The 22,974-nt window shown below is 46.0% G+C and overlaps 11 protein-coding genes across 11 annotated transcripts; 5 read left to right on the top strand and 6 right to left on the bottom strand.

The window, feature by feature from the left end:
* Positions 1-102: 102 nt before the first annotated feature.
* Positions 103-2,068, bottom strand: F4817DRAFT_323120 (uncharacterized protein). Its single transcript, XM_049301478.1, has one exon. It carries the CDS (start codon positions 1,921-1,923, stop codon positions 154-156), a length of 1,770 nt encoding a protein of 589 aa, XP_049164099.1. The 5' UTR covers positions 1,924-2,068; the 3' UTR covers positions 103-153.
* On the bottom strand, positions 2,069-3,075 carry F4817DRAFT_323119 (uncharacterized protein). The gene has a single exon (XM_049301477.1). The coding sequence runs from the start codon at positions 2,728-2,730 to the stop codon at positions 2,275-2,277; it is 456 nt and encodes a 151-aa protein (XP_049164098.1). The 5' UTR covers positions 2,731-3,075; the 3' UTR covers positions 2,069-2,274.
* A 655-nt stretch (positions 3,076-3,730) lies between these two features.
* On the top strand, positions 3,731-4,781 carry F4817DRAFT_11848 (BTB/POZ protein). Its single transcript, XM_049297590.1, has one exon. The coding sequence runs from the start codon at positions 3,867-3,869 to the stop codon at positions 4,578-4,580; it is 714 nt and encodes a 237-aa protein (XP_049164097.1). The 5' UTR covers positions 3,731-3,866; the 3' UTR covers positions 4,581-4,781.
* Positions 4,622-5,757, top strand: F4817DRAFT_11875 (DNA binding methylated-DNA--cysteine S-methyltransferase). The gene is made up of 3 exons (XM_049297594.1): positions 4,622-5,100; positions 5,161-5,284; positions 5,335-5,757. Exons 1-3 carry the CDS (start codon positions 4,983-4,985, stop codon positions 5,489-5,491), a joined length of 399 nt encoding a protein of 132 aa, XP_049164096.1. The 5' UTR covers positions 4,622-4,982; the 3' UTR covers positions 5,492-5,757.
* Positions 5,758-5,863: 106 nt separating this feature from the next.
* On the bottom strand, positions 5,864-6,800 carry F4817DRAFT_311249 (phosphoglycerate mutase-like protein; the record flags this gene model as incomplete). The annotated part of the gene is made up of 2 exons (XM_049299970.1): positions 5,864-6,692; positions 6,745-6,800. The coding sequence occupies 2 exons, from the start codon at positions 6,798-6,800 to the stop codon at positions 5,864-5,866; spliced, it is 885 nt and encodes a 294-aa protein (XP_049164095.1).
* A 269-nt stretch (positions 6,801-7,069) lies between these two features.
* F4817DRAFT_11780 (Thi4-domain-containing protein) lies at positions 7,070-8,852 on the bottom strand. The gene is made up of 4 exons (XM_049297578.1): positions 8,753-8,852; positions 8,050-8,396; positions 7,433-7,991; positions 7,070-7,374 (listed from the first exon to the last, which is right to left on the bottom strand). The coding sequence occupies exons 2-4, from the start codon at positions 8,369-8,371 to the stop codon at positions 7,293-7,295; spliced, it is 963 nt and encodes a 320-aa protein (XP_049164094.1). The 5' UTR covers positions 8,372-8,396; positions 8,753-8,852; the 3' UTR covers positions 7,070-7,292.
* A 1,639-nt stretch (positions 8,853-10,491) lies between these two features.
* F4817DRAFT_355695 (Frataxin) lies at positions 10,492-11,137 on the top strand (the record flags this gene model as incomplete). The annotated part of the gene is made up of 2 exons (XM_049305686.1): positions 10,492-10,809; positions 10,886-11,137. The coding sequence occupies 2 exons, from the start codon at positions 10,492-10,494 to the stop codon at positions 11,135-11,137; spliced, it is 570 nt and encodes a 189-aa protein (XP_049164093.1).
* Positions 11,138-11,286: 149 nt separating this feature from the next.
* F4817DRAFT_11818 (uncharacterized protein) lies at positions 11,287-12,659 on the bottom strand. The gene is made up of 4 exons (XM_049297585.1): positions 12,640-12,659; positions 12,414-12,520; positions 12,289-12,330; positions 11,287-12,167 (listed from the first exon to the last, which is right to left on the bottom strand). The coding sequence occupies exon 4, from the start codon at positions 12,007-12,009 to the stop codon at positions 11,437-11,439; it is 573 nt and encodes a 190-aa protein (XP_049164092.1). The 5' UTR covers positions 12,010-12,167; positions 12,289-12,330; positions 12,414-12,520; positions 12,640-12,659; the 3' UTR covers positions 11,287-11,436.
* A 283-nt stretch (positions 12,660-12,942) lies between these two features.
* F4817DRAFT_323092 (Aldo/keto reductase) lies at positions 12,943-14,346 on the top strand. Its single transcript, XM_049301476.1, has 2 exons — positions 12,943-13,615; positions 13,669-14,346. Exons 1-2 carry the CDS (start codon positions 13,190-13,192, stop codon positions 14,239-14,241), a joined length of 999 nt encoding a protein of 332 aa, XP_049164091.1. The 5' UTR covers positions 12,943-13,189; the 3' UTR covers positions 14,242-14,346.
* A 52-nt stretch (positions 14,347-14,398) lies between these two features.
* Positions 14,399-15,611, bottom strand: F4817DRAFT_363163 (uncharacterized protein; the record flags this gene model as incomplete). The annotated part of the gene is made up of 3 exons (XM_049306617.1): positions 14,399-14,561; positions 14,626-15,276; positions 15,352-15,611. 3 exons carry the CDS (start codon positions 15,609-15,611, stop codon positions 14,399-14,401), a joined length of 1,074 nt encoding a protein of 357 aa, XP_049164090.1.
* A 4,863-nt stretch (positions 15,612-20,474) lies between these two features.
* On the top strand, positions 20,475-22,846 carry F4817DRAFT_355692 (ankyrin; the record flags this gene model as incomplete). The annotated part of the gene is made up of 2 exons (XM_049305685.1): positions 20,475-20,642; positions 20,879-22,846. 2 exons carry the CDS (start codon positions 20,475-20,477, stop codon positions 22,844-22,846), a joined length of 2,136 nt encoding a protein of 711 aa, XP_049164089.1.
* Between the last annotated feature and the right edge of the window lie 128 nt (positions 22,847-22,974).

Here is a 22,974-nt window from a genome sequence, read left to right as displayed (position 1 = left end):
TCGTCTAGAAGAAGCCAGGATAAGCCAATCACCAACGAAAAAAAAAAAAAAAAAAAAAAAGATGAATATTATAACCTACGAATCTAGTAAAAGAGACAGTTATCGCGTGTTCATAATTCTTGTATTATTTCAATGTAAGCCTGCGTACTTAAGTTAGACTATTGGTTCCCCTGGTACAAGTGGAAGTGGCATTGTTCTAGGAACTACTATAACATCCCAACCTTGTTCATCTGCTAATATGCTATCATTTTTCTCATTTGCATAACGGTGATATTCTGCGACACCAGCCTCATTCCCCGTAGCGCTGATGTAAGAAAGCCATACCTCTCCATCCATAGTATCTAGACCCTCAGTACCCTCCACAATTGTGCGGTTCCAATGATAACTTGAGGTAACGTTTTGCCTTGTTTCTAGACTCTCAGAACCAACAGACGTTCCCGTTAAGAAAGGCAGTATAGAAATACCATCTAATAGTTTACTTCGGTCAGCCATGCAAAAGACAGACCCGGGATTCGAAGTCGCCCCAGAAGAGGCTACATCGTATGCGCTGAAAAGATTAAGGGGGTATGTGTAGTGCGAGACATCATTAGAAGTCGAGTCCGAATAACTCCCTGATGAAACCATAGCAAGCGACTGGTTAAACGCTAAGTCTGTCATGTTCTGGATATTGGAAAACGAAAGGCTCTGTGTCCAGGCTACCTCACGGTTGATGTTCCCATTTTCGATGATTGAAGACACCGTTATATTCCGACTTGCTATTAAGGAGAAGTAAAGTGAGGTATTGGTCATAGTACCGTTATCGGAAATAGCAGTGCCAACAACGGGATGGAAATCAAAGGATGGCGTTGTTATGTTGCTCTTGAAGTTCTGCATGACTGTCTGCTCTACCGTATCGTCGAGCCAGACAAAGACGGATCCCGAAACCCACCAGTTCTCTCCTACGGGCCCAATGCCGTCTTCTACAGAAGTATCGAAACCCACAACGCTTACTTGGAAAGTATGCGGCTGGCCGTCGGTTATCAACCCTAGCCACGGGGAGATGTCGATCTCGAATGACGGTAGCTCAAAGGCATCGATGCCAACAATAGGCCTCCATGCCCCTGGGTCTACCCCGCCAGTGAAGAGGATTGGGAATGGCCATGACACACCCGCAAGTTGACCGTCTATAAGTACCTGGACTTCGCGAAACGGACTATAGCCATACAACCACCCCTCGTTGCTCGGGAACGTGTTCACGTACTCTGAAGGTACATTGGTGAACCAGAATTCTTCTGCGCCATTCCCGGAAGCCGTAACCGAAACGATGGCATTCTTGGCGTTTCTTGGAATAGTCAAGTTAACCGAGCCACTGTCGCTTGGGAGCGAGAATAGCGAAGTGGTGTTGTTTGACGAGGACCGAGTCGAAATGGGGTAGACGTGCTGTGCTGGGCGAAACCCTGCTACGTACTTATCGTCGTAGTATAGCGCTTCGAAAGTGACGTTAAAAAAGCCCGTGTACCTATCTCCGTCGACTAAATTGCCAAGATCGAGGATTATCTTCTGGCTCTGGATAAGAAGCGGATGCCATATGGTCACGTCCTTTTGGAACGACCAGTGAATGCCTGACTGGGTCGGCATGGCAGTAGAAGTCCTCCAGATTTCGATATCGCCTAGCCATAGGGTGGCGAGCCTGTCATATTGGCGCCCGCTCGAAACAACGCTCAAATTGAAAATGGCGGTTGTGAAGTTGCAGCCGCTGGGCGGTGAGTAGGCCCCTACATAAGGGGCTTCGTAACTGTTGCCGAAATCATGTCCAAATAAGAATTGACGACACACTGGTTTATCGAAAGTTGATCTGGGAGGTGGTGCGGCCTGGAAAACTTCAAGCACACTTTGGCAGAAGCCACCCCATGCGAACAAGACGGTGATGTAAGTGAATCTCATATCTGTCGGTACCTAGGTATTCAATCTGTCTTATATGCTAGACCCAGAGGTGCAGAACAATATTTAAACTGAGCCGCGAACATCTCGCTAATATAGAGGACTGAGCATGATGATAAGATGCTTGATGAATAGCTCCAAAGAGGAATGTAACATTGGGGGTGCGGAGCAGCACCGGGTATCTTTTAAGCATATATAAATCATACTGTAGCCGCATAACGCTGCAGCATACAGTTACATAAGTTCATAGGCATAATGAAGCCACATCTTTAGGCCTTTGACTAGAGGCCAATATAAAAAATTGAGTTTCCCTTTTATTTAGCCCTCCTTATCGATTTTAAACCATCATTGATCTCAAACGGGGAGCTCGCTTCGTGGAATTGAATCAGCTTCATACGGTTTGCGCGGAACTTCGTTGTTTGGAACCTCGCGAGGTGGCATTGGCGTGTCTGGAGCTTCGTATCTCGGCGGCGCGTATGGGCCGGCAAGTGCGCTAGGTTGCCCGTAGGTTGAAGGGCTTGATATGGCGTGTGGAGGTATCCCAGGTATCGGGTTTACATGATATTTCGGCTCTGCGTTGAGCTGTGCCATCCTCTCTTGCCGTCTCCTGCTATTTCGATTGTACATCCAAAGGAACAGGGTTAGGCCAACTATAAAAGCCAAAGCTATGAAAACGACGCCGACTATCCATCCGGTGCTGATTGCTGTAGCTGTTCCGTGAAAGCTGTCCGGATTACTTTGAAAGTCGCTTTCAACATCTGAGGGGCTTTGGAATGAACTTGAGTCTACTGAAGGAGTGCTTGGCGACATGATGTATATGTATAAGTCGAGATTTGGCGACGATTTTCTGATTTCTTGAATATGGACACGACTTCGAGTAGAAGGAACGTAAAATCAAAATCAAGTAAGAAAAAGGCAGATAGAATAACTCTTAATGATTTCATACCCTTGCTGCCTTGTTATGAACTATTATGAACTTAGTTGTGGAGTTTGACGATCGCTAATCGCAATTGGATGCTGCGCCTCCTTAGCGGGATATTGGATACAACTGCTAGGATGCGCTGTTGCTATTGATAGGAATAGAAGGCGTTTACGAAGTAAACGGATCAAGATCCTTGATAGGTAGTTCCCAGTTCCTGAGCCCTGTTTAAAACCATGCGCTCTCTCGACCGCTCGATGAAGTAAATATCATACCACTTACACGCAGTCAAAGAACCTAACAGCCCTAGCAACCCCTAATACAAAACGCCTTGCTCAGCCGCAACTGTTAGTAACTCTAGGTTATATTTAATTGGTCATAGAGGGAAGCTAGTAAGCTCGATATAATCTATGATTTCATTCTAGATTATAGATGCTTATACGCCATATCTCGTCAACAACCCCGCTTGCCCTTTGCCACGGAAGAGAGTTCGTGTTGAAGCGGGCAGATTCCTCCTACGGGCATCTCCTATGATATAAATATAATTATAGCTCTACTGGGTCCTTTCTATATTTCAGTTCCTTGAAGGATACTGATCTAGATAAGTAAGACAATATAAGTATTTGTTCATTCATCTCCCATTCTGATCGAATAGCAACTGCGCATCGCCTTCCCCTCATAATTGCAATATATCCCCTCCTTTCAGATCCCACTTCATCGTATTATGTACCTATAACCTGTGCAATACAATGCAATGTTCAAGTGTCGCATGATAGGTATTCAGTATCAAGCATGCATGTTGCCCGACCAGACCTGTTCGCACATGCAGGCTGTCTGCACTGCCATACACCCCCTCCAAATGCCATGGAATTTATCTGTGATATATGATATTGAAATCTAGCAGCCGTGTTTTGAATGTATATGGTATATAGCCTTAGGACTAGTACTCCTTAGAGATCCATTGCCATTATATCTCCTAATTTATTAGTGCTATCCAACCCGGTTTTTGCAGCCCATCCCTATAACTATGAGTGGCTATAGCGATGATGCTAGCAGGACTAGCTCGTCCACAGATAGCGTATTCCATGATAGTTTCGGCAACCGAGCCGATCGAATCACTCTACGAGTCGGCGAACGTCGATTCACCACCCTTCGCGAAACCCTTATCCAAAGCGAGTATTTCGCAGCGCGCCTCTCTGGGAGATGGAATGATGCCGATGAAGATGGCTCCTACTTCATCGATGCCGATCCGGTCCTCTTCGAGCACATCCTTAGTTATCTTCGGAGCGGGAATTTCCCAGTCTTCTTCGATAGCAACACGCTTACCTTCGACCACGCCAAGTACTTATCCCTGCTAGGCGAGGCCCGGTACTTTGGCATTCGCAAGCTAATCGAATGGATCGAAAAGAAGAAATATCTAGACGTGGTTGAGATCACGAGATCAGTGATTGTTGATGATGATGTTAATAGTGCATCGATGCATTCCCATATGAGCGGAGTGCCAGGGGATAGCAAAGTCGACCTCTCAACTTCATGGGGCTTTAAAAAGACATATCTGTGTCCAATGGGCTTCTCTTCTCACCATGGAAATCCGTCGCGATGTCCATGCGAATCGCTTAAGAGACGAGATGAAGGGGATAAATTTAGAGATGAATTGGTCCTAAGAGCTGTTGTCACTATCACTACCGCAACATTCAACCCGGACCGCTGTCTTGGCCATGGGCTGGCTTCGGGGGATTGATTAAGGTCAGGTTAGGATTATCATACGGGGTCCTATTGTTAACGCTGTAAACAAGGCTGCCATGATCAAATTAAGCGTTGCGAATATTATAATAACACCTAAATATCTACCTCCTACATCTACCTCCAATACTGGACGTGATATTCCTCCAAGTCCATTCTCTTTCCCTTAAGGCGATGCAAAATATGTACTGTATGGCACTGTACATGTAGGAGGTAGTTAACACAAAAGCAGCGCGACCGGTTGGCCCGTGCATGACGCCCATGTATTGATCTCATGCTTGATACTTCAACATCCAGCCTCATAAAACTTTCACAGCGTCACTCAAGATATTACCATTCAACCTCTTACTACCGCTGATTGATCTATCACGAACATTTGCCCACATTCGTCCACCAATTTATGATGGCCAGGTCAGAAGAGGCGGAGGCTTTCTTCCACGTCGTGTACACCGCCATACAGCAGATTCCTTACGGAAAGGTCACAACTTACGGACACATTGCGAAGCTAATTGGAACTCGTACGATATGCCTAGTAATTCCAAGTATATATATTGATAGTTTAATAACTAAGCTTGTAGCCGAACGACCACGCCAAGTCGGCATCTGCCTCAAGCATCTTCCACAAGATGCAGACTCACGTTTTAACCACGACAACGTCCCATGGCAGAGGGTTATCAATGCCAAGGGCATGATCTCGCCCAGGTGTGCTATCTCATTCTCAAAGACGATACATAGTGTTGACAACCATACAGATCACAACCCTCGGGGGCACGAAACCAGGCAGCTGCTCTACGAACCGAGGGCGTTACCGTTACTACTAGCGCGCTGGGCGAACTTATGGTGGACTTCTCCGAATGTGGATGGTTCCCAAACGAATTACCTTCAGAAGCGGAGGACGACGACGAATGATTGAGCTGTTCGTCCTATTCTTCAATGATGAAGCTAGGATCACGGCAAGATTCATAGCCAAAGTACTAGTAGCTAGTTGGTACTTTATAGCAGTGAGGTGTACTACGGCACTGCTTCTTCTCGGTCTCTGAGAAGCGTATCTAGATGAGGTGCCAAATTAGCAGAAATTCCCTAACCAAATACAAAAGGTAGGGGTTAAGTTGACAGATATCAGATAGCGGTTGGACATAAGCGATTCCACATTTAATTCAGAACAGGTCTGTGAATTATGTGCTTTCATCATATAAGGAAAATGTTAAGGGATTGGATATAAACGTACCATTATCATAGAAACCTAGATGGGTTCTAAGGGAGACTTGCTAAACTAGTAGACTACGAGTCTCCAAGCTTACGCTTCTTTGAAGCAGGACCGAAGAACGAGTCCATAGTCCTCTGACGTGAGTCAAATTTAGTGCTACCAATGCCGCCTCTCGTCTTTTTCAGACCCTCGAGGTGGTCGACATTATTGATAAACTCAACGGTTAGACATATCGTCCGTCTATGCAAATTTGAATCGTCTCCCGGAGCCACTGAGCTGACAGAGGATACGGCATCACTTGGGCAATCCAGTTTCGACACACTGTTGGCCATTTCAAGCCTAGCCTGAAGTACACCAGTGTTGCTCCATGCCGCGGACTCTGACCAGTTGTCACGGTTTCCGTTGCGCGTTGCAGAACCGGCTGGGCCAGGAAAGCGTTTAAGCAATCCTTTCAACAGAACACCGAGGATGATGCCATGTGCTACTATAGCAACTGTGATCTTGTCGGACACATGTGTATCAACGATTGGGGTTAAGTGGGAATCTAGAAATCGATCAATTCTGATTCTCATGGATTCGGGAGTTTCCGAGTCCGGTTGAATCAGACCATTGGGATTTCTGTATTTTTTGCCCTCAGATGACCCATAGTCCTTCTCTCGTAGCTCAGGCAGTTGTGTGACTTCCAGAGGGGTACGGGTGTCCGAGGCACTACCGCTTGAAGAGCCTTGGGTGTCAGCAAGGGCTTTGGATATAGCGCCAGCTGTCTCATAGGCTCTTCGAAGATTGGAGGTGAATATGTACTTGATTGGGGCAGTAGTTTCGCAACACTTCGCGAGGTGAGCACCCAATCTCTTTATTTGCAAAACACCGTGATTTGTTAAGGGCGAATCGCGGGAACCTGCACTTCGAAAAGGTCAGTTTTCGACAGCCAAACACTAGAGCAGGCGTTGCTTACTAGAGGCCAGCTACATTGTCAACAGACTCGCCATGCCTGATCAGCAAGATGCGCATTGCGACGCATCATCTTCCACAGGTTTGCCAGTGAAAAGATTGCTGGATTTGTTGGGAAATTACTTGAAAAAATTTGCGAGCTTGGAGCTTTTTAAACATAGAGCTAAGGTGGAGTACCTAAAAGAGTTGTTCCGGAATTACTCCGGGCTATCTAGGCTAGGTCAGGTACCTCAGGTACCTAATTGGTACGCGCCAATAGGAAAAGGCAGGTCTCGTTGGTATTTCTTACGTACGTACCTCATATGCACTTTCTCATCACCAAATCTTCAATGATGGATACATACCTTAGGTAGGTATTATCATGTCAAACCTAAGACAAGCATGCACTAAAAACTTGGAACTTAAGGCACATCTTAATGAATGTATTCTGCGAGTCATGTATGCTCGTTCCTATCTAGAGAAAGATCTGTACCTCCAGAGCAACAGCCATAATCCATCGGGTGCGCATGAACCCCCTCGCGTCTACCGTCTTATTACCGGTAGAGTCTCAGTTTAGAATGCATTCTCCTTCTGGCGCTGCTCAAACACCTTCAAAGCCTCCTCTGCCGCTTTCACGCCAGATAGAGCCATGGCACTTCAAACCAATTAGTTTATGTTCCTTCATTCTTTTTGAGGGATGATATATCACTTACCCAAAGGTGGGACCCATACGGTTGGCTCCGTCAACCTCGCTGAGCTCCATACCGCCTACAATCAAGCCGGGCACGATTTCTCGGGTGCCCTTGACGATGGCGTCTTCAGCAGTGTTCATATCTAGGCCGCGCATGCCGCCGAGCTTCTCGATAGCTTGCATGCTGACTAGTCGCTTGACGCTGAAAGCACCGAACGGCCCATCGTGACCAGTGGTGCTGATAATGACAGGCGCGTTGATGGTGCTAGGGTCCATGCAGGACTGGTCGTCATGGTGCATTGAGACAAGGGTCCAGTTAGTGACAACACCAGCAATTCGGATATTGCCAGACTCGTCACGACGGGTGATGAGATCCTCGACAGCGGTGGCGTTGAAAAGCTTGACGTTAGGGAAAGCCAAAACTTTCGACAACAGGGTTGATGTGAAGAGGGCAGCGTGCTTGACCACGACGTAAGCTCCCTCGTCCTCGAATGGCACACCGAGGTCGGTCAAGAACTTATCAGCTGGCTTGCGCATAACCATAGCACTGAAAAGCTGGCCTCCAAGCCAAGCACCACCACCTACACTAGATGTCAGCCTGATTGGCCGATAAAGTACTACTGTATAGAATAAACGTACCAGGAGAGACGCTAGCCTCAATAATCGCAATCTTCAGGTCAGGGCGAGCCTTGGCAAGAGTATAAGCCGTGCTAAGACCGCATGAGCCGGCGCCGACGATGACAATGTCAGATTCGGCGTAAGTGTCGAGGTCTTTGAAGTATCGACGATACATAGCACGAGCGACCTGCGACTCCCTGATGGGTTCGAAAGAGAACTCCTTCCACTTCCTGTCAAGGGCCTGAACAGCTCCACCGGTGTGGAGTTTGCCATTGCCAACGGGGATGCCTCCCTTGTGAGGAAGGGTGGTAGGTTCTACGACATCGACAGCAGATGGTGCCATTTTGATTAATGTTTAGGTAAGTTTTCTAATATTTGTTAGTACTTGCTCACGGGGGTTAAAGGGGGAAACATCGAGAGCATGATCCTTTCGCTGGTATTATCCAGATCAAGTTTTCGGCCGTATAATCTCAGAACGAGCTCTGCGTTTTGCCCCGTCCTCCATGCATCTCCGTACCCTTTACACAGAAACGATGGTTCCCGGATGGGTATGGTTGGATGCACTTATAGACGGGACGCAGAGACCCGAACACCGGCTCATGGCTCATCTCAGATTCTTTACCTAATGATGAGGGGTCTTTGATCAAGTGCAGTCATTTTAACTCTTGCTGGATAACCCATCTGAGGTCATGTCCTCTGGCGGGGTCGCCATCTTGACGCGTACCGAGTATCGGTCCTGGTCAAGTTAACAATTAGTACAGGTCCTTGTCTAAAGAACAGTAGGGATTTGGTATATACTACGAGGCGTACGAATGCTAGTGCAGATAATATCTGTATGAGTTGACTAAAGTCGAGTGAGTGTAGAAAGAAAAGAAGAATTCTTCTACCAGCAGATTCTACTCAACATCTTTATACTCATCGTGAAGCGGGGTAGCTCTCGGGTAGTGTCGTCATACTAACCATATGTAACCAAGAGTAGGCTTTAGGTCTAGGTATCTACAGAGATATTCCATGCATCCCATCGCCGATTCTTGCCGGTCTACTACTATGAGACATATTAATGATTGCTACTAGAGTGGGTCGTCGAGATTTTATGCCGCTTGGCGATTCGCACACATATCCCAATAGGGCTGATCGACCATCACGCTGGCGTCGCATTTCTCTAATTGTGATGAAAGAGGTGTAGATCATATAGACGTATAAGGATTTGGATATCAGTGCTATCTACCTTTAGATGAAGTTACTGCCGAACCCTGCTCCTCTGATTGGGCTGATCCCATATCTATCGAAGAGTAAAATGCGAATTTTTTCCTTAGATCATAAAAGGCTAATCTAGCAAAAGAATTCATAACCCTCTTAACAAAAACGCTATTCCCATAGGCGCCAATCAACCCCCTTCTTTTAGCAAATAACTGTGGACCTCCTCGCTCCCACTTAAGCTTTTCTCCTTAGGAGGTAAATTTGATAAAGTTTTGAGCTATATTTCTACTTTCATTAGTAAGAGCCAAGGTACCCCTCCCCTCCCCTCCCCTCCCCAACGAAAGTTTATATCGGCTCACGGAGAACTTAGTATATTAGAGTTATATGGGAAGATGGTTGAATGATACGTGGGTGGAACATACAAAACCCGATTAAGGAGTCAATGTTGATACAGGGGTCATGATTCAGATCCTCTGCATATATAAACAGTATGGTGAAAAGATCTAACTTTATGGGTTCTCTAAAATATCACCATCAATATAGGTATAATACCTTTTAGTTTCAGCCTCGTGGTTGGCAGTATAAGGATGTAACATTCCTTTTTTTTCTTTTTTCTTTCTTTTTCTATAAGTGAACCTCGGGAGATTTGAGAGGTGTTTATTAAAGATGTACAAACCTGTAAGCAACGAGGATTATAATTTGTGCATATAATTACCTAACTTATAGACATTGCATTTTAAAAGGTAGCCAGGCTCTAAGGTATCGTGGCGTTTCTTGGTATGTTCCTTAGGTACCTAGCGATAGGGGTTTTTGCAATTGCCTTGGACGCCGAGGTGAATCTGACCCAGGGGAAAGGATTACAAGGATAATGAGCTCATAGGAGAGCTCGGGCCATATTCAAGTCGCTAGAAGCTGCAGGGCTGCAGGGATCAGCAGTTTCCCCCTCTATGTAGTGGGGGTGGTTTCTTGCCGCCATCACGCCGAAGCTTCCTTACACCCTGATGCCTTTTTTTCTAAGCCTCACCTCAAATCCCCAACTTGCCGACAGAACAGCAATCGCACTCACGACGGCACGACATTCCTTCTTCAGCCCTACCTAAAATGCAGTAATCCTATATTTAGGGCGATAGAAGCTCTGGGCAGTAATATTAAAACAGCAACTTTGCCTTGAACTTTTCGTCGTTCACTTTTACAAATTACCACCATCAGCGAACTTGACAACTACCAATCTCACAAGGACTATACCACTCCCACAAATTCAACATGATGCGCGCCAATTTCCTGAAGCTTGCCCAAAGTGGCCGCGGCAACCTTGCCATTGCAGCACGCCGCGCCTCTGTTCCCAGTGTCAATCAACGACTCACAGCGATGCTCTTGCCTCGTACCGTGTCCCACCAACCCGTCTCAATGCGCCTCTTCTCTGCGTCCTCTTCCGTCGCGCATCAGACAACACCTAAAGTCGATATTGAGCCTATTACTCAGACCGAGTATCATGATTTGGCTGATGAATACCTCGACGCGGTGCTTACCAAGTTCGAGGAGCTCCAGGATGAGTACGGGGAGGTTGACGTTGAGTATAGTGTAAGTTACTGTCTATCTATCTGTATCTTAAGCTTATTATGCGACGCTGAGAACAATACTAACTACGTACATCTAGTCTGGCGTTATGACCGTTAAGATCCCCAACGTTGGTGTCTATATAATAAACAAGCAGCCTCCCAATAAGCAGATCTGGCTGTCATCACCTATCTCCGGTCCAAAGCGATACGATTACGTGCGATCCAGCGAGGGACAGAGTGAGAAGCAGAATATTAGCAAGGGAGAGTGGGTCTATGCTCGAGATGGCACGACCCTGAGCGACCTTCTATTAAAAGAGACAGGTGTTGTAGTCGAATTGGGATCCGAGTAGATGGTTTAATATATTAACAACCAGCTAAACTCACATCTTTCACTTTCGGAGGGTAATTTGAAGACGATATATGGTTTATTAGAGGGATGACGGGCAATGATTTGACAGAGGAGTTCGAGCTAGGATTGTACCATACCACGCTTTTGCATCACGCGGCGGAGTTTAGGCCTCATTGTGCTATACCACTCATCGCATTATAGTTAACGAGAAAGAGAAAGACCATTGCTAATATACAACACAATCCACTTCTCATCTCCCTTTTTTTCCCATGCGTTACTACCGTCTAGTCAAGTAGCTAACTAGTTGCAGCAAAAAAGAGGGCATAGTAGCTTCTTAGGGTGCCTATTGGCAACATGGTTCCTTGTGTCAATCGCAAACCCCTTGTTCCATTTCTTGCTAAACATCCAACCACTCCAGCCCTCGCCGCAGTGAACCCGTAGTCTCTGGTAGAACTCCCACATCTCGGAATCCGGAGCGCTGTCCACGTATTGGTCTTTACAGTTACACAAGAAAGTGGCGGCACGGTCTTGCAATTCTATGTGGATGCTTCTGCCCCAAACTCGACCGCCTCCCTTGCTCCAGTCGATCATGCGCTGGATTGCCTCCTTCATATCATCCCTCCTCAGCTTCGAGCGTGTGCAACCCCAGTGGGACACGGGTATGACGAAGCGGGGATCTGCCTCAGAAGCGTTGATAGGGTTGAATTCGAATACCCCTGGATGATGGCTGGCGTTTTCCCCGGCGGATATTGTAGACATGTATCGATTATCATTTTGGGCTTTTGACATGTCCTCCCTAGGCATCTGTATGCCAAGGGCGTGAGAAGTGCCGAGTATTGTGGTTATATGTAAGAAGATAGTTGAGCCCTTCATGATGGCTTATTTGATGTTTAGATGTCGCTTAGGAGGTATGCGTGCTATTTGAGCTTGGTGATTGGTGTGCTTTCAGTATTTTGCCAGGAAGCGTATATAAAGGGGTAAGAAGATCGAGACATTTCCGGGGTTATGGGATTAAATATATACTCGAGTTCCTACTGAGATAAATGTCAAAGCTATTAAGTTGAGACACGCTCGATCATATAGCACCAAGCTTAAAGTAACTAAGTTTAGGTAGTTGGTCAAAGTTTTAAGGTTAGAAATAGGTATGATTACTTTGTATATACGCTCGGCCGATTATGCAATAGAGAGAACCTACTTTGAGGAAGATTAACTTTGTGAAAGAAACGAAGGAATGACATAGGAATCTCGAATCGATACTTGAAGAAGATATAACTAACTAGTATGTACCGAAGGTATGTTTATTTCGCAACTTTAAAGACATTAGACTCCATGAAGGATAGATTGGGCTACGACCAAGACAGTCTAATAGAGCATATATTTTACGCTGAATATCGTAACCTCGTTCCACTTTAGTTGTCTTATGATCGTCGTAAGCAAGCAAAAACGCCGCCAAGAAATAGGGTTGTAGTTTTATAGGGGCTTGTTTGGGAGTCAGCAACTAACCTTTAAGATTCCTCAGCTACATCCGACACTTAATCACATTATCCTAGAGCTGGTCGTATCACTATGTATATTCAATGAGCACTATTAATAAGTTTAAGCTACGTTTAGCTGGTGTATCAAACTTATAGATCGCGTAATCATCTTCTACAGGCAACCGTCCAACACGGCTTACTTAGGCGTATATAGACGCGACTATAAGGTCGGGTAGTCGCAAAGGCGCGGTAGCCCGAGACCCAGTGCGACTCGCACCCGATATGCAGCAAACGGATTGGCCACACGACCCTCGCGTCTTTCTTCGCGTTATCGGTGTTTTATATTACCTAACCTAACCATATATTGTCCCTTGTGTTGGACAGTTTCGGACCAACTCGGTGTGCAAGAAATAGCGAGATTGCCTACCTAATGTAAGGAGAAAGATAGAGTCGACTATTTATATATAGGATCATCCTCTCCTGTAGAATTATCACAAGGAAGTTTGCTATGACGTCGGGTTTAATAACAAGAGATTTGATATATCTATAATTAAGCATCTTAGTTCACGCCTTTCACTATGGAACAAAAACATCCGGTCATTTACTTTGGGACATCAACATTCGGCTCGTCCCATGTGCCCGCACTACAGGACGAGACAAATGTCTCCAAGTTCCTCGATAGCTTACAAGGTGGTGGCATAACCCAGATTGATACAGCCGCTAGATATCCACCGGATAACCATGGCGCCTCGGAACGAATGCTTGGGCAAGTGAAAGCTTACTCGAAAGGGTTTACGATCAACACCAAGGTGCTATTTGCTGGACAGAGCAGCGCTGGAAGTCTTAGCAAAGAAGCAGTACGAAAGAGTGTCGAAAATAGCTTAAAGAGCTTAGGCGCCGCGAAGATCGGAATCCTTTACGCTCATACCGCGGACCCGGCTACCCCCCTGGCGGAACAGGCAGCAGCGCTGAATGAGCAATACCAGAAAGGGTTCTGTGAAAAGGTGGGCGAGGCACTAAGTAATAATTTCTCTGATTTACTAACCGAATCCTCAAGATTGGTATCTCTAACTTCCCACTCGATACGCTAAAGTCTTTCGTGGAAATATGCGAGAAGGAGGGCTACGTCAAGCCATCGGTGTACCAGGGGCAATACAACCTGATCTGCCGCGGGCCTGAGAAGGAGCTGATACCATTCCTCCGAAAGCATAATATCACGTTTAATGCTTACTCGCCTCTCGGCGGCGGTTTCCTCACCGGAAAGCTGACGTTAGGGACCGCCGAGGGGACACGTCTGCGAAGCGCTTACGGAGCACACTTTGCCCGCTGGTACGACAGGCCTGAGTTTCACGATGCGGTCCGGAGGCTTCTAGAGGCCATCGAGCCCCTTGGGATAAAGCCTTCGGAAGCCGCTCTACGGTGGTTGGCTTACCATTCTGTCCTTGGGGAGAAAGATGGGATTATCTTGGGTGCTACTAAGGTGGAACAGCTGAGGCAGAACATAGAAGATGTTAGCAGGGGTCCTTTACCTCGTGAGATCGTCGAAGTCATCGATGCTATTGGGGAAACTATTGATGTACTGGGTGGGGGCGATTTCGAAGTGAGGCCTACAGAACTACCGCCAAGGTAAACATGTATCTACCGACAATGTCACTACTTGAAGTCATCTCATAGCATCTGAAGCAAATAGAAAATATGTGTACTAGTTCAAAATTTATGTTCTACTGGATAAGAGAAATAGTCATATCACGTTAATTGATTCTTGAACATCCTTCACTCTTCGCTAATCAATATTGGGTGCGGTGACAGTCTTTTTTTCTGACATATACCTTCAGTCTGTCCATTTCCGCCATAGACTGTGCTTCGGCGGGCTCCACTGGAAAGTCCCAGGATTCGTAGTCTTGCCACATTTGTTTCGTACGGGGAGACTCTGCATCTTCATACGGTTGGCTAGAAGAGATATATGTTAGAGCTAACCGCGTCTCGGCTTAAAGGGGGCTGGGTTCGTAATTACTCCTTAACATTGAAGGTCTTGGCCTCTCCTACGGCAACAATCAAAGCGGGCCGTGCAATGTCGGCGATAATCTGCTTGATGGGCGCAGAGGCGAAGGCCGTAAATACTATGGTATCGTCATCGACTTCTGCGAAGCCTCCGGCGCCAAATTGCCCTACCACTTCGAACCCAAGTTCCCCCAAATTTTTCTTCGTTTCTTCAGCGTAATCAGGGTCTTGGGTTAGTATGCGTACCCTGCCCCTTGTGCTGGAAGTGATCTCGGCTGCTATGGTCAAGACAGCCGAATATTGCGCTATTCTGCCTTCCATAACAGTAGCCTCTATCTGCTGCCAGTTCGGACCACGCTGTTCTCTCCACCATTCAGGCGCTCTAAGGCTTATATCGCCAAGACCAAAGCAAATGATCTTGGTTACTTTGTGCCCACATAAGAGCTTTTGAATCAACGACCAGAAAGAGTTGCGCGTCGTGCTCATATGCCAATCATGCATCTTTTTTATGAGGAAATGTCTCGAGTTCTCTATTAGCCCCCTACTATCTCTCTCTAACCGATTTTCCCAACCGACAAGATATGAGCAACGGTACGTTTCGGGAGGACCCTCGGGTTTGGCCCTTACGAGTCTCCAATACTCCTGGAATTTAACAGTTGGAAACCTACGAAACCATGACTACTTGTTAGCTCTGAATTTCACGCCAAAGTTCACTGTTGAATGATGCACGATGCCTCACCAAATCGGTCGTTGTACTTTGAACATAGGGTTTTTGATCTGGATTACGCTACCATCAACACACCGGATAGTAAACTTCTTGATGGTGCGAAATTGGGATAGCTGTTGCTCAATATCTATAAGGTCACTTTTCCGCCAGAGCTTAGCCCCTGAAAAGTATAAGTCTTCCATGTGCTGGCTACTTGTCTTCCATTCTGAGCAATCGTGCTCGAGTAGGGGAGATATTAGCTGCTCCTTGTTCTTGTGTGCATGTTCCGACATATTGGATTGACTATTGCTTTGGGATGTTTCTATGGCCTGAAACTGGTAGGTACCTAGGTATAAGACGAATAATTGCAATTTTGAGCAACACTCTCTGGCTTTCATCTCTTGGAGCTTGAACAGCTATACATATATAAGGAGTTCTCTTTGTGTTATTGTCTCATCTTGCCATAGACATGATGCATCACAGATACTCAAGTTATCACATATCTTAAAATCCACGTCAGCATAGGTGGTTGATATATCATAATATAGGTAGCTATTTATTCGCCGGCTCTTTGAAAATTGACTGAAGCTAATCAATCTGCATGCGTGTCAAGTGGGTTCCATATACCTATTTGATCCAGGATATCGTAGGTGAAAATAGTTAAGGTATCAGCTGTGTTTACCAATACCCCACGTATTGCCTTTCCATAAAGAATGTAGCGAGACAAGATAATGGCTACAGCATCCATGTTATATTGCCTACAAGTCTGTCTCATTACCTGCCTTGCTGTTGTGCTAAGTATCAGGTATTCCTATCCCTGACACTGCCCCCTCTTGCCGCGCATTTGCGCAAATCACTAGCTGAGATATATACGAATCTGTCTTCCACTACTCATTAGCAAAGTAACTAGTGTTTAGAATAAATCATAATATAATAGGTGATAGGTTTCAGCCTTGATTTCCCCTCCAATTTGAGATATCATAACGCACACTAGCTTGCTTACAAGTGTTTGGCGTGCCTATGTCAATTGAAGCGGTACTCATTTATTCCTTCAGTTCATGCGGCGCGAGAGCTTATAGAGGATTTCGCGGCGGACTATTTAGTGACCATGTCTACTCAAGAAAGACTGTGTCAGTTATGTGAGATCGATGGAAGACATCTGGCGGAGTGAAACAGGCTATGAGCCCCTCAGGATCTGTTGGCTACCTCCTATTAGAGCTATATTTTAGAAGTCTTCGGAATTCAACTGGAGAAGAGGCAATAGGGGTTTCCCGATCGGCGTGAGCCTCGGGACGCTAGTACTACATCTAGTTTGCAGCGAAAATCATACAAGGCTACTCGTCCCCCGAGTCAACGACGCTGGCATATTGACTTTCCTGGCGCGCAGATTGCCAAGCCTGTCTTTTCCTGAAGCCCATACGCCGTTACCAACGCGAGTTTTGGACCTTAGTGGTTGTCAAAATAGCACACTCACGTCACCCCAACCATATATAAGACTGCTAGAGACCAAGGGGGCGCCAAGCTTGTATGCGACCCCCAGTTATTGCCGGGGATCCTATAGAGACTGCAGGACACTCACGAGTAATCTGGCATCACAAAAAAAGCGTATTATATTTGAGGAACCCCCAAAAGTCTTTCAGCATGCTGTTATATTCATCAGAGCTCTCGATGTGCGGTATCTGTTGATTGACACGTTTTGTATTGTTCAAGATAACTCGGAAGACTGGGAGCGCGAAGCTGCGAAACGCGAGCAGAACTCATTGCTAGCTCTCTATTCTGTCACGACCCCTATACTAAAACGGTCTTAATCTAAGTGATGTTGTTAACTACCTAGATGTAGAGAGGTATACGATGACGCCGTAACGGGAATAGACGATAAGCCAAAACATATCGGGTTCACCTCCCCCGACGATGGTAGCATGTCTTTGGAATCGGATGAGTTAATCCTCGGACACGTATCAACTCTACTGGACGAGGTGGACATATTTGGACAGCTCGGGAATGCTGGCTTGGCCCCAATTGCCTTTTAAAACCCAGCGCATAGAGTCATTGAAGATGGCTAGTTACCTCCGGGTGGTGGCCTGGGACTAATTAAACCAATCCTTGCTTACTGTCTGGTGTTGAGGAAGACGGGAGAGACAGCAGAAGGGTTTAAGAGAGTTGGGGTTGCTGAGGTGAACTATGATTGGATGAAAGCTAGTTCAGAGGAAACTATTAAGTTATTTTGAGTTGATTTAAAACATGAGCCCTTTACATGCCTTAAGTACCTATTATTATAACTTCAATCTTTATCCGATTCCGTTCTGGTGTTCTTGGGTGTGGATCCCTTACCTCTTGTAGTGATGAGGCTTAATAGGTACTATTCTCTACTAACTGCACGGGTAATACCCGCTGTTACCCGTGCTCTATGCAGTGGCTTTGCAGTGTGTGGGGTGTATCATATTGCATACAGCTATAGGTAATATGTAGCTTTATATTAACGTGTATGAGGCTCGGGATTAGGTAGTTCTGGGGCTTTGACATATTGGTATATAACGATACGAGTTTAGGAAGCAGCAAAGAAGACAATCTTATACCAAAATGCACTTTGAGATTCTACAATCGCTAATTAGGTACACGTGTAGACAATTCCTACACTGCCTAGGTATCATACAGGTTGTTTCTGTTCCTATTTTGGTGAGTTCATTGCCGAACACTAGCTTTACTACTAACTCCTAGAAACAGTATTATAACGAGCCTGCCATTCAACAAGCTGACGTTCCATAGACATTTTTGACTTTTTACTTGGCTCGCCAGTAACGAAGAACTTTTCTATTATATCCGTCTCCCTAGTAGACGAACTAATTCTATCTTGTCTATCCGAGACTCGATCGGAAGATGGGCAAGATGAGCTTATAGTGTCAGTGGAAGAATTATTAGAGTTGGCTATGGACGAGGTATCACCTTGACTTATATGAGTAGTTGGAAGTGCGACTAGGCATAGCGATGGGAGTATGTGACGATGTGCGCAAAGATGGTAGTGGGGCCAATTGTTATTAAATGTGAGATAATAGATACCGAAGGTGATGAGCCGGGTTCAATATAGGCGATGTGTCACAGATGTGTATAGGTATGGTATATATATGGGTAGAATGTGCTGTCCACGTATATGCGTACCTAATGTACACGCGTGTGCAGAAGCACAACTGGGAGCTCTTAAAGTACGAATGAGCTGTTTCGAAGTAAGCAGACGTCACTGCTGATGCTGTCCGAATGAATGTCTAAATCCGTCTTCTACACCGTCGCAAGCGTGAGTTTCGGCCTATTTTATATTCCTCAACATAATCACGGCCATGATCAAACGCGCGTTAAGCACGGGAGAATAGGGGGAGATAGGGTGGATGTCGCGTCAACGGGGGGAGAAGTAGAAAAAGCTTTTAAGAGTCAGAAGCTTATCTGTTAAAGGATTCTATGATCGTAATACGATAGAGCTCCGATCAACCAAAAATTGGTACAGCTACGGTCAATTCTAGCACGCGGGTATTCGGATACGGAGTGGCAAATCTGGATGAAACATGGCGGGAGAGAGGCGTCGGAAGTTGAAAAATTCGAGTTATAAGCCGACTGCATTAGTATAGACAATGGAGGTAGTATTACAAGCACACGGCGAGTTATAGACAGTGTGATGATAACTACAAAATGACGATGAAGAATACCACTAAGAACCCTTGTCTTCGCCGAACCAAGATGAGCAGATGAGCAGGTTGCCAAGCAAGGCTGTGGGGAGGAACGGAAGCTTGTTTCTTTCTTTCTTTTTCGACATCGAGCAGTGCCAGTTGGCATCTATGTAATATGGGCTTGTGGGATTCGACCATGTATAGCGGAGCGCGAACCTTAATAACGCCATGGGTTTTGTCTCGTGTAAGCTCAAGTCGGCCTTGTCAGATTTGCGAACTTTGGGTGTCAATAAATAGGGTGGGCCATGGTCTGTAACGGGCCTGTAATGCACATGGTTCTTTAACGACACTCCGCTGTGATAAAGGGTGAGTAGTCGAGGATGAGAGAAAGTTGCATTTTCTTTTACTACCATATTGCCTGACCCTGTACTAGGAGCGCGGCCCATGTTGTTCATATAACAGCGGATTACATGTGATGTGATGGAGGGAGAAAATCTGGAGGAAAGAAGTTTGGCTTTATTGCCCTTTCTACACTTTCTACCTTAGGTAACCGCGAACGCCCCCACCAGCGCTAGGCACCGTTGTGAAGCACAGCCCCAATAATCTGATGGCAGCGGGTGTTAGTAACGGGTGTTCCCTTGATTCTTCAGTAACAGCCACAATTCATACCCAGTAATCATAGCCACAACCTGCGACCGTTTGGCGGCCCGCTGCGGTGAGTTTCGTTTGCTCTCCCTCCCCTCTTACACCTAGACTTTTGAGTAAGACAGCAACATTAAGAAGACATCACAAGATATCGTAACAGGGTATCAATCAATTAATTACTTACCTGGTAAATAATACTGGGAGTTATTGTCTGTTGTATCTTATATCAACCTAATTATGATAAATATTAGCTCTTTCTAGATGGGGTCTTTTTAAAAACTGGTATCTTCATGTCAGCCAGAGGTAAACCAACCGCCCTCCGTCACGATAGGTTAAGGTGGTAGGTAGGAAGAAACATACAGGGGTACTTCCAGTACTAACAGACCTTTTCGACCTTTTTGATTCGGGAATCGCCCAGCCTACATAAACCCTTGTTCCCCTGCCCCTCTCCCTCCCGCCTGAGGGACAGCCTAACTAACTGCCTTGTAGGTCATCGCGAAAGAAGCTTGCCAATTGGTTTAGCAGCCGGCATCCCCGTAGTGTTATCACCAACGGGATCGTACAGGGATGCAACGGCCGCTACAGGTACTAAATATGCACTTCCGATCTAACCTCATCCTCATCCACCAACTCATGCACCAAGTTGACAGCACCTATAAAAAGCCCCACTAGTCCCCTTGAGCCGCGAGCCTCGTTCGCGATGCATTGGATCTCTCTTATTAACGTCCTTCTCCTTTTCGAGAAGTGTTCCTTTTTAAATATTAAATATTTCTTAGTTTGACTTCCAAGAGGGCCCTGTTTCTTTATTCCTAAAAGTTCTTAGCAAATAGGTGTTGTGTTGTCTTAGTCGCCGCAATGAATTCAGCTTCCCCTACTACTAGCACATCCACAAATAGAGGTGGCCGTCCTAAGGATTGGACCGAACCCCGAGCTCGAAGACTCGTGCGACTATATATCTATACGAGGTTACCCTTTGAGCTTATATTAAAACTTCTAGAAGACGGCGTTTGGAAACCTGGGTATGTTTTCCCTGTCCGCTATTCTACATTAGATATCATTGCTTACTTTACTATCTTATAGCAAGGTATGTAAGAAGAACACCCTACCTCGGATGCGATGTCTCTTTCGCAGTGGTCACTTAATGTGCTACGCTACCATATTCCTTCCCTTTCAAGACACCCTAGTTTACGAGTTACCAGACAACATTGAGATTAACTAAGCCTCGACTATTCGTCCACGATGCTAACAAGTTCATCCAGGATGCTGCCAATAAAGTCAAGAACTCACTCCTCGGAAATGACCCTCGGTGGATAAGACCTAAGGATGAGGATGACGAGAGAAGACGTATCGCAGGTCTCAAGAACAGCCGACGCGGGACGAAGCTCCGCCAGAGGGCATCATCATCGCATCTTACCAATGAACATCTAAACATCTATGGCTCTGGTTGGCATGACGATGACAGCTTAACTCTTGCTCAATCGAACCAACCCTCCTTTGAAAATATTAAACAAGAGCCAAGTCACTACAGCTCCGAATTTGGAGCTAATCGTTTCTCTTGGACTCCTAGTGGTCCAAACGCATCTCGCCGGGATACCAGTCTAACCAGTTCTACCGAAACTAGTATGAGCAGTAGCTTTCAGGAGAAGCTTTCTGCTGTCTCTCGAGACCAAGCGAAGGGTGCCTGGCATGTCTTGAAACGGTTTACCTTCCCTAAGGATCTTGACATTCACCGAGGAACTTCTTTTTCCCCTGTGTTTCCCCATGGGCCGCCGAATTTCCCTCCCCATGATGAACCAGCTACCCGTGGTTCGTCTAGCGCGAAATATGCTCTCCCTGGCGACTTCCTTAATGCGGACTTATTTAATAGAGAAAGCATATGCGGGGTTGGATCTTCATCTCACGAGACCGAGACCTGCTGGTGCCGGATCATCAACGAGTTAAGACCGCCTTATGAGATATGGCCAATGACTAATGGCAATCCTACTATCCAAGACATCTCTTCTAATCAAATTAGAGATGTCTTTGGCAATACAATATTCCATTGGCTTGCTAGTGCAACTAGAGACCGAAACTATTTCCTCAATATCATTACTCAAGCACTACGTCACAACTTACTGATTCATGCCACAAACACAGCTGGGCAGACGTTTCTTCATCTTCTACATCCCTCTTGGTTCGAAGATGAAGTACTATTGGAGTGGCTTCTCAACATGCTTAAGGACGCCAATTTTAACATTTTGGCAACCGATGTTTACGGTCGCAGCTTTTTCCACTTGCTGCAAAATAGGAGGGGGGACTTGATTCGTGTACCGGCTCACTTATTCGATTGGGAACTACTTAGGCGACGGGATGCATTCGGAGTTAAGCCAATGGAACCTCAGGCAAAACAATCAGAGCCTCCTATTGTACAAAGCATGACCCGTGCCAATCCCTTGAACGCCAGAAGTTCAAGCAATATGGAGTTTCTACCAACATTTCTCGAAATACCTTCTGAACGTGGAGTTGATGCTCGAATTCGATCTCAAGCTGAGCTTCTACGAATAGTCGTAGATGCTATTAAGGTCGATGGTGTCAACTCAACTAACCAGAACTCCTTGTCAGAAGATTTGCACGGACGTAATGCGCTCCATGCTCTTGCAGAAGTCGAGCTTGACATTGAGCGGGTCCAACATCCCACCGATGATAACCAACGACACAAGAAAAGGAAATACAAGGAGGAGGAGGGCGAGCCAAGGCCAGAAAGTAGCCACAATAGCAAGCGATTGGAGTACCTCGAAGGAATTCTTTCTACTAGTGTTGATGTCAACCATTACGACAATCGGGGACAAACGCCATTAATGGCATTTATCGCGCTGAGGCCGGAAGACTCCAGATCGGATAAAGAAGATATGGAGAGATCAATCCGGAAGCTCTTCGAAGCGGGTGCAAATCTTGAGAAGCGTAATGGCGAGGGTAAAACTGCCCTTCACGTCGCTGCCTGCTCCGGGAAAAAGGTCGCCCTAAAGGAGCTTCTTCAACTGGGAGCCAATCCTTATGTTCGCGACGCATGTGGTTTAAGTGTTCTCGCCGCGATCGACGAACTATGGGCCCATACCGAAAGAGATGGCATTTTTACAGCACGACTAGAAGCATGCCGAGGTGTTTTTACGAGTATGGTTCAGCCGGATGCCCAGGAGCCCAGTGTTGTACAGGAATGGGGGGTAAGAAGACCAGCAGCCAGACCGTGACAGTAACCAACTAGCGATTGTTAGCCTTAGCAATGAGGTGTTACTGCGAAGGTACGAGAGACGATGTATGATCAGTCACAGTATAGCACAGCGTCGATTCTATTTCTGCAAAGGAGTTTTTCAGGTCT

The sequence above is a fragment of the Daldinia loculata genome (genome assembly GCF_022478755.1).
Source record: "Daldinia loculata strain CBS 113971 unplaced genomic scaffold F4817scaffold_1, whole genome shotgun sequence".
Lineage (NCBI taxonomy): Eukaryota > Fungi > Ascomycota > Sordariomycetes > Xylariales > Hypoxylaceae > Daldinia > Daldinia loculata.
Note: the sequence above shows the minus strand (reverse complement) of the source record. Positions and strands in the feature narration are given on the sequence as shown.

What these genes read in the sequence shown, in the direction of transcription:
- F4817DRAFT_323120 (XM_049301478.1), bottom strand. Translation starts at nt 1,923, where the DNA reads ATGAGATTCACTTACATCACCGTCTTGTTCGCATGGGGTGGCTTCTGC.
- F4817DRAFT_323119 (XM_049301477.1), bottom strand. Translation starts at nt 2,730, where the DNA reads ATGTCGCCAAGCACTCCTTCAGTAGACTCAAGTTCATTCCAAAGCCCC.
- F4817DRAFT_11848 (XM_049297590.1), top strand. Translation starts at nt 3,867, where the DNA reads ATGAGTGGCTATAGCGATGATGCTAGCAGGACTAGCTCGTCCACAGAT.
- F4817DRAFT_11875 (XM_049297594.1), top strand. Translation starts at nt 4,983, where the DNA reads ATGATGGCCAGGTCAGAAGAGGCGGAGGCTTTCTTCCACGTCGTGTAC. An exon ending in TGCGAAGCTAATTGGAACTC is followed by an intron (nt 5,101 to 5,160) that starts GTACGATATGCC and finishes CTAAGCTTGTAG; the next exon opens with CCGAACGACCACGCCAAGTC. An exon ending in AAGGGCATGATCTCGCCCAG is followed by an intron (nt 5,285 to 5,334) that starts GTGTGCTATCTC and finishes ACAACCATACAG; the next exon opens with ATCACAACCCTCGGGGGCAC.
- F4817DRAFT_11780 (XM_049297578.1), bottom strand. Translation starts at nt 8,371, where the DNA reads ATGGCACCATCTGCTGTCGATGTCGTAGAACCTACCACCCTTCCTCAC. An exon ending in TGAGGCTAGCGTCTCTCCTG is followed by an intron (nt 7,992 to 8,049) that starts GTACGTTTATTC and finishes CATCTAGTGTAG; the next exon opens with GTGGTGGTGCTTGGCTTGGA. An exon ending in CGTATGGGTCCCACCTTTGG is followed by an intron (nt 7,375 to 7,432) that starts GTAAGTGATATA and finishes ATTGGTTTGAAG; the next exon opens with TGCCATGGCTCTATCTGGCG.
- F4817DRAFT_11818 (XM_049297585.1), bottom strand. Translation starts at nt 12,009, where the DNA reads ATGAAGGGCTCAACTATCTTCTTACATATAACCACAATACTCGGCACT.
- F4817DRAFT_323092 (XM_049301476.1), top strand. Translation starts at nt 13,190, where the DNA reads ATGGAACAAAAACATCCGGTCATTTACTTTGGGACATCAACATTCGGC. An exon ending in AGAAAGGGTTCTGTGAAAAG is followed by an intron (nt 13,616 to 13,668) that starts GTGGGCGAGGCA and finishes CGAATCCTCAAG; the next exon opens with ATTGGTATCTCTAACTTCCC.